Below are 8,962 nucleotides of genomic sequence, written 5' to 3' on the forward strand. Positions count from 1 at the left end.
CAGGGAGAGAGAGAGAGAGAGAGAGAGAGAGAGAGAGAGAGAGGAGAGAGAGAGAGAGAGAGAGAGAGAGAGAGAGAGAGAGAGAGAGAGAGAGAGATAAAGAGGGAGAGAGAGAGAGATAAAGAGGGAGAGAGAGAGAGAGAGAGAGAGAGAGAGAGAGAGAGAGAAAGAAAGAGAGAAAGAGAGAGAGAGAGAGAGAGAGAGAGAGAGAGAGAGAGAGAAAGAGGGAGAGAGAGAGAGATAAAGAGGGAGAGAGAGAGAGAGAGAGAGAGAGAAAGAGAGAGAGATAAAGAGGGAGAGGGATAGAGAGATGAAGAGGGAGAGGGATACTGAGTGCCAATTGAGGAGCATTGTTGTATATTTGCACTGATTATTAGTGTCCAATTGAGCGTGTGTCCAATTTGCCCCCTGGCATTGCTGAGCAAAAACAACATTATGCCATTTCACCAATCTGTCTCTCCATTTATGTTCCCATCACATTTGGGTTTTAATAGAGATACTGATGCAAGAGCACTAGAAAAGTGTCATTGAAATCCACTCTACAATGCTTTTTATTTGTTGCAACTGCAAATTGTTTATGATTGCAAATTATATCCACAGACAAGATGAGTTTGCACCTCAGTCGTGAAAATGGAAAACAGCATTAAGTATATGCAACACAAAGAGTCCGGTAGATTTAAATGTTTAAATGTCAGGCTGTTGCTAAAAACAGAAAACATGATCTAACAACTTTTACATAAATTGCTCGATACCTTTACATAAATCACAAACTATAAATAAACAATCTAAAACAAGATCTAAAGCAAACAAATAGACTTGAGCTAATTATCACTGATTGGGGTAGTCAGTCCTGAAAAAATAACACAAACCTGGGAAAATTGTATCACTGTCAACTGATGGACAACTCACCACCAGAATAACATCTTTAATACATGCAATAATAACCTTCACATCTCCTCTCTCTATCTACAATAATATCACTTGGCTGCAGGAGTGATAGGTCTAATCCGTGGGGAAGAACTTCCGGGGTCACCTGCACAGAGCGTGGCCTTGCTCAGACCCAGTCCACACTGTGCCAACACTCATTAGCCATGTTTCCATAGAGACAGTAGAAGAGTAGCTGCAGCTTTCGCAACAACTACTGGGGATCCTAATAAAATACCAAATACCAAAAGACCACCTCAGGAGCATGTGCTGTTTGACCAGAACCCTAAAAGCCTTTATTTCTGGAATCCAATATATCTCTCTCCCTCCCCCCTCTCTCTCTTGCTGCCCAGAAGAGCTAGGCTACACATTGCACTATTCAAACAGAGGATAGTGCTGGTGATGTGGATGTTGCTTGGACATTAAAACAATACAAATCAGGAACAAATAGAGCAATATGCCAAGTAGACGGATATCATAAGCAAAACTGCTGTATAAGACCTATTTTTCCCATGTTTTGAAAGAAACAAGCATAAAAAAGGAAAGAATACTGCATAATATTATTGTATGCAATTCCTGACCACAAAACAATAATTTGAATAACTTCAAAGATTGACAAAGTGACCCCTGCATAAAGTGCATCTGTCAATAAAACACAGCGCATCAACATCAACCATAGACGCTGCATGCATCATAATCCACAATGGTATTTTCATTTTACAACGCTGTAGCCTGCATGGTCAAAACACACTATGTGAAGCCGTTCAAAAGCCTAGATAGAGATAGTGCTCTCAGCTCACACAAGGGTGTATTGTAGAACATCATTGATTTATATTTGTAATGGACATCATACCATGGAACAGGTGCTCTCTCTAGAACCAGTCACGCCTCAGTTGTGTTAAAATGCATTTGTACACCTCCCTCACTGCCTTAATGTATTCTCTGTGGCAAACAATGACTGCCTCATTCAGCCCTTCAGCACTGCCACAAAATGGTTTTCCTGTCATCTTTGGTTGATGCATTGCCCTCTCTCCCCTCAGTTTACATGCATGTGTCCACTTTTCATTCCCTCCCGGAACCCTCCCTCCAGCCGTCCATCCGTCCATCTTTAAAAAGACCCTCTAAATGCCCCAATTTTCTCTCTGACTTCATTCTACCCCCCCCCCCCCACACACACACACACACACACACACACACACACACACACACACACACACACACACACACACACACACACACACACACACACACACACACACACACACACACACACACACACACACACACACACACACACACACCCCTCACACACACACACCCTTCTTGTATTCGCTAAGTGTTCAGGCAGCCCCAACCCAAAATAACATTTGCCTCTTATATATCCATCCATATTTTGTAGGAATTACAGGCCAATCACCTTTGCATTGTGTAAAACAAAAGGAGTGGGTTAAACTGTTTCAGTGGGAACAGAGGGAAATGGGCGATAAGGGGCTTGCCTCAACTGTTTTATTTTTTTTCCTGATGCCTCCATGTTTGTACTTGTAATACGGCGGGTGTAACGCCATAAAAAAATTTTTTTAAAAGACAGCACCAACCTAGTTGTTTCCTTTTTAAGTATTATCTCAAAGGATACCGGACTGATTGTACATAAATAAACAGATTATCTCGTGCAAAAATGAATTTACTTAATCCCTAGATGTTACTGCATTTTATTTTTTATATAAAACATTAATTGGCCTATTGCATCTCCCATATAGCAAACAAGCATCCTTTTTTTCAATGAATCAATATACCGTATGTGGTTAGGAGAAATCATTACATTTTATTAAGTGGTACACTATTTAAGTGTAATTCACATGTGATTATGCTGTTATGAATGAATATATGGAATTAGTAATTGTATTGATGTAAGTATGCAAATTAGCTACAATAATCCCTAATTGGTAATTATGAAGAAAAATAAATATTTGATATCAATTTAAACATGAAGTTAATCTTCTAAACAGTTTAAAAAATAAATCAAAATACACAATATCACTAAATTTCATTAGATTCAAAATTCAAAAAAGTACAATTAGACCAAACTGAAATAAGGTTACTTATTATTGAAGTCTAACCTGAGAAAAGTATCAAAATGATACAAGCATTTAGCTAGTATTTTCATATAAAGCCATCAGGGGAAAGAAAATATAAGCATCAGCCCATATACACTGCCTATGCACTGTTACACTATTCTAGAAATGTCTTACTATCAAATATTCTTACTATCAAAGAAAAAGTGGAGTCTATAATGTTTTATTCCGTGTTTTTAAATTAGTGTTTTCACATAGTTGTAACCAGCTATAGGCATTAGGTAATTAACCTGGATGTGACTGGCAGGCATAGCACAGCCGGTAGAGTACTTCTGCTGCTGCCCAATCCAACCTCGCTCTCCCCTTGGCCTCTCAGGACATAGCATCAGCCCTTAACTATTTCATTTTCTCACAAAATCAATTATATTATTCCGAAAATAATCAACACAGAGCTTGTAGGCCATATCTGGTAAGTTTTGTTCAGAGGTAAATTAACATAAATAAATTAAGTTCATTTTAGATAGCACAACTCACCATTCAAGATGCACTGGAAAAAGATGATAGCCAATATCCACATGCCCCGCTCCGTTCAATATCCAAGCTATGCTTTTTCTTCTTTTCACTCCACACACTTTCTTCCTTAATATTCTTTATATTTCTTCAATATGGCAATAGCAATTGACGATGATCTGTACAAATCAGTCTCTATCTCTCTCTCTCTCTCTCTCTCTCTCTCTCTAGGTTGGGAAGAGGAGGTATGAGCTTCTGGTGATTGTGTTTTGGTAAGAGCTGAGATCGAACTGTAGGCCTACGTCTCCCTTGAAGTGGCTACGCGGTGCCTTAGTGCAGCCTTCCCGGCGTCTGGGCGCGATACTCTGCGGGATTCGCCTTTCTTGAGCTCTGGTCCAGGTGAGTGCTGCTGAGTCAGAGCGGAGACTGGAGGCTGAAGACGCGACACGAGGAGGGTTAAGCGCAATATGCACAGGTGGAATTCCCAAAGAAAATAAAGAATTAAGTAAAAAAATCGAATTTCAAAAGAATGAAAACACTATGAATAAATAATTAAACAAAAAAAGTTTCCAGTGACCAAAATCATAAAGTTGGATTTGTAAAAAAAGAACGTATGAATTTTGAAGCAGGAGGCAATAGTTGTTGGCTGAAGCCTAGTGAAAACTAATTTCCTTTTCACCGCCTCTCTCCATCCAACAAGCAACAAGCACACGCATCTTCCCGCATCCGTACAAATCACACTGGTCCCTGCGCTAACCCTCCCTGGCTCAGAGCATTATGGAATAACCCTAGCCTCCTCCGCAGCCGCTTTTCTTCTTCATTGCCTTAAAGGTGCAGCAGCTCGCCACTCCATCCCTTCAGCTGAGCGCTAGATTTCATGCAGGGGCTTGTCTCCACTCCTTATGAGAGACAGGATACCAAGGTGTCCATTCAGGGTAAAGGAAATTAATATTGCCTACATTAAAATAATCAAGTGATTCTTAGCCCAATGATTATTCTAATCCACTCCAGCCCCGAAAAAACCCTAAATGATCTCAATGTGAAGGCATCAAGTCATGTCCTTTAATGTGTTTTCTGTATAATTTATGAGCCCCGCGGGCGTGTAGGGATTCAGCCAGCCTTTGACTGCATTTATTAATTGACCTTGACAAATATGAGCAGCGGCCTTCCTCGCACCAGGGGCGTCAACAGCAGCCATGTCAGGAACCCCTGCTCGTGCGACTAGGGAGACCACACAGGAGATGTATCCAATCCATCAGCCGATAGCCTAGCCAACTATACGCTCAAAATGGTCGGTGAATGGTTGGATAAGAATAGCCTCCACTGCGGCATGTCAATGTTGTCGAAGTGCCATAGCCTCAGCCGACTCACCTCAGCCTCACTCTCACCAGCAAAAAAAATACTGTTTTCTTTTGTCACGTGCTGCACATCTTCCCGCGGTTTCCCTCCTGTCAAGTTTTGAGGTTCGTGAAAATTGCCTTTCAAAGCTGCGAGCCAACATATTGAACACAATGCAACATGGGAAGGCCTATACAGCAATCACGAACTGTGATCTGGTAAAATAGGCCTGCATTGTTTGTAATTTTAAAAATACTTGAAATACATGGCTTACAAGGGTTTTAAGTTTGAGCAGGTTCTCTTGTGTATTTCTGATCCACAGACAACCACTCAATCCTCACAACAGATCAGCACCATGAGCAATGCTTTTTAATTGAACCTCTGGGATTGCTTCAAAAGGTTACTATTTGAAAGGCCAGTACTAAGAGAGTAGACATCATTCTCGCACTCAGGATTACACTACTTTCCATTACATTAATATTCCTTTGATGTGAATAAGAGTTATTTTATGCTATACAAAATTAAACAATGTAGTTATGCCAGTTGTGCATTGTTTATCACATGGATATTTTTTATATTCTATTAGGTCTACTCTTTTCTATAATCAATTGTTATGATATATTTTGGCTCCCGAGTGGCACAGCGGTCTAAGACACTGCATCTCAGTGCAAGAGGTGTCACTACAGTACCTGGTTAGAATCCAGGCTGTAACACATAATGCCATGATAGGGCGGCACACAATTGTCCCAGCGTTGTCCGGGTTTGGCCGGAGTAGGCCGTCACATAATAGAGATATATAATACACTGTTCTATATAATTATGTAATCAGTATCAATAGTCTACCCTAGAGCAGGGAGACTGTATATGTATTGTCATCCTGGGCTGCCAGTGTCTTTGTTCTGTTTAGTGGGCCAGTCAAACTGCAGCACTCTCCACCTAATGCAGCCTTCATCTCATATACTTAGCATCCACATCAGACCTGTACATGCACTGCACTAGGAATACAAGGCCTGTCTGTCACTTGCCATGCAGTGTGTGCTGTGCCTGTGGCCACCCAGACCAAAATAAAACATATTTCTTAACATTAAGCCTGACTTCAATCCTCCCAACCAAGATGGAATGCAAGGAGGTCTTCAAATGGACACCCATACACTGTGTAGTCTACTAGATTGTACTTTTTTTACTATTTGTGATTGAGCAGTGTTGGTTTTGGTTATTGTCGTTTTCTCTCTCGCTCTCTTGCTCTCTCTCGCTCTCTCCGTGAGGGGTGTGTGTGTTGTTCATCCAGTTATGGCGCTGTTCTTGGTAATCTGCACAGCTCCAGTCCTCTCTGCCTGCTCCTGGCTGCCGCTGCAACCTGGTCTCAGAGCATTTCCTATTATTCTGTACGTAAATCCAAGACACCCATTTAGTATGTTATGTTGGTATGGTATGTATTAATTTGTGAATGTCCATCATTCATTTTGTACGATATGTTACGAATAATAATGTTACGAATATGCAAAACATTCAATATGTTACGAATGTTTTAAATGTACAATATGTTACGAATTTGCAAAACGTATGAAATGTTATGAATTCTAATTTGTTGTGGCTAACGTTAGCTAGGTTAGGGATTAAGGTTAGCAGTTAGTGTTAGGGGTTAAGGTTAAGGTTAGGAGTTAGGTTAACCTCTTAGTGACCCCTTAACACGTGAATCACGTTAGCGGGATCGATTTGACAACAGCCAGTGAAATAGCGCAGCGCCAAATTCAAAAAACAAAAATCTCATAATTCAAATTTCTCACACATACAAGTATTATACGTCACTTTAAAGATAAGATTCTCGTTAATCTAACCACCATGTACGATTTCAAAAAGGCTTTACGGCGAAAGCAAAACATTAGATTATGTTAGCACATCACCTAAACAAGAAAAGACAAACAGCCATTTTCCAAGTAAGGAGAGGCGTCACAAAAACCAGAAATACAGCTAAAATTAATTACTAACCTTGGACGATCGTCATCAGATGACACTCCCAGGACTCAATGTTAGACAATACATGTATGTTTTGTTAGATAAAGTTCATATTTATATCCAAAAACCCCATTTTACTTTGGCGCGTGATGTTCAGAAAATGTATTGCCACCCAACACTTCCGTTGAATGAGCACATCAATTTACAAAAATACTCATCATAAACGTTGATAAACTTTACAACAGTTATTGAAAGAATTATAGATACACTTCTCCTTAATGCAACCGCTGTGTTAGATTTCAAAATAGCTTTACGGCGAAAGCACATTTTTCAATATTCTGAGTACAGAGCTCAACCATCAAAGCAAGCTATACAGATACCAGCAAAGTTCTCGAGTCAACTAAACTCAGAAATAGTATTATAAATATTCACTTACCTTTGCTGATCTTCGTCAGAATGCACTCCCAGGACTCCTACTTCCACAAGAAATGTTATTTTTGTTCGAAATACTCCATATTTATGTCCAAATACCTCCTTTTGTTCGCGCGTTCAGACCACTATCCAAAGGCATAATGCGCGAGCGTAAATCCAGACACAAAAAGTAAAAATGTTCCATTACCGTTCATAGAAACATTACGAATGTTGCTTACAATCAATCCTTAGGGTCTTTTTAACATAAAACGTCGATAATTTTCCAACCGGACAATAGCGTATTCATTCCAGAAGAAAAAGAAGGAACAGCGCGCTCGCATGCTCGCGCATAACCAAGTCCTTTGTCCTCAGGCAGTCCACTGATTGACTGAGCTCCTATTCTCTGCCCAGTAACAGGAGAAGGATGAAACAAGTTTCTAAAGGCTGTTGACAGCCAATGGAAGCCTTGGGAAGTGCAACGTGACCCCACAGACACTGTAGTTTCGATAAGGATTCAAAAGAAAAACTACAATTCTCAGATTTCCCACTTCCTGGTTGGATCTTTCTCAGGTTTTTGCCTGCCATATGAGTTCTGTTATACTCACAGACATCATTCAAACAGTTTTAGAAACTTCGGACTGTTTTCTATCCAAATATACTAATAATATGCATATCCTACCTTCTGAGTCTGAGAAGCAGGCAGTTTAATTTGGGCACGTTTTTCATCCGAACGTGAAAATACTGCCCCCTATCCTTAACAGGTTGGTTAGCGTTAGGGGAAGGGTTAGCTAAAAGCATTAACGTTAGGGCTAGGGGAAGGGTTAGCTAACATGCTATGTAGTTGCAAAGTAACAAAAAAATAGTAAGTAGTTAAGTAACCATACGAAACGTAACATATCATACTAATTTACTTGTGTCAAATATACGTTTTCTATGCTACGCCTAGTCTATGACACCAGGCTGGGCTGCCTGTCTCTCTACAGACACTGGTCTCTCTGCAGTCTGCATGCCTGCCATTTTCAACGCCCACTAGCCTTTTCAACTGGATTATTAAAACAGTTTATTGAATACTGTAGCTCTGAAGCTCTCACCAATCGCTCAACAGTTTAGCTCTCCAAATATGGCAGCTTTCTTACATTTACATTTACATTTTAGTCATTTAGCAGAAGCTGTTAGCAATATTAAGCATTTTCTCAGAGAATTTCATTAATGCTTGACCACTTATTATTAGCATTTATCTTTGTTTATCAGTCTATTGTTACATTTATAACGTTTTTTGTCTTATTCACTAATAGGTCTATCATCCTTAAAATATGTATTATTTCTCAAATAGTTGTGAATAGTATAACAATTTCTTTCTTGTTCTGTTGTAATGATAATGTGAATTAGCTAAAGATTTTTACCTGATTACCCACCTTTCTTTTCAATTTTGTGCATATGTTTCATGAATCATATATTTATCTGAAGTTATATGAAACAGATAAGGTTATTTTAGTCAGTGGCTCTTAATCCCAGGGGTTTGTTTGGGTGTAACGAGATCATCTTTAAAATCAATGTCAGAATGGTCATAATCCCATGGTCTCTAATCCTTAGTTTTGCCACATGATTTGCTATGAGGAGGTTAAGATGAAATCAAAGGTATTATGGCTCTAGATCATTATATCGTGGCAATGATCTAGTCAACACAAAATCCATAAAGACAATCAGCATCCAGCTAATTTCAGTACAGAAGCTGAAAATATAAAAGTTTG

General features: G+C 39.6%; 1 protein-coding gene across 2 annotated transcripts in view; it reads right to left on the reverse strand.

Annotated features, from left to right (window-relative positions):
* Positions 1-4,885, reverse strand: part of dscama (Down syndrome cell adhesion molecule a) — a 168,334-nt gene extending 163,449 nt beyond the window's left edge. Inside the window, exon 1 of one of the 2 annotated variants that reach the window (XM_014197409.3) lies at positions 3,531-4,885. In XM_014197409.3, the coding sequence (XP_014052884.3) occupies positions 3,531-3,573 (43 nt within the window). In that variant the 5' untranslated portion in view covers positions 3,574-4,885. The remainder of the gene's footprint in view (positions 1-3,530) is intronic. The other variant, XM_014197410.3, reaches the window with a different exon arrangement.
* Between the last annotated feature and the right edge of the window lie 4,077 nt (positions 4,886-8,962).

This window comes from Salmo salar, chromosome 04, assembly GCF_965601325.2.
Source record: "Salmo salar chromosome 04, fSalSal1, whole genome shotgun sequence".
Taxonomy (NCBI): Eukaryota; Metazoa; Chordata; class Actinopteri; order Salmoniformes; family Salmonidae; genus Salmo; species Salmo salar.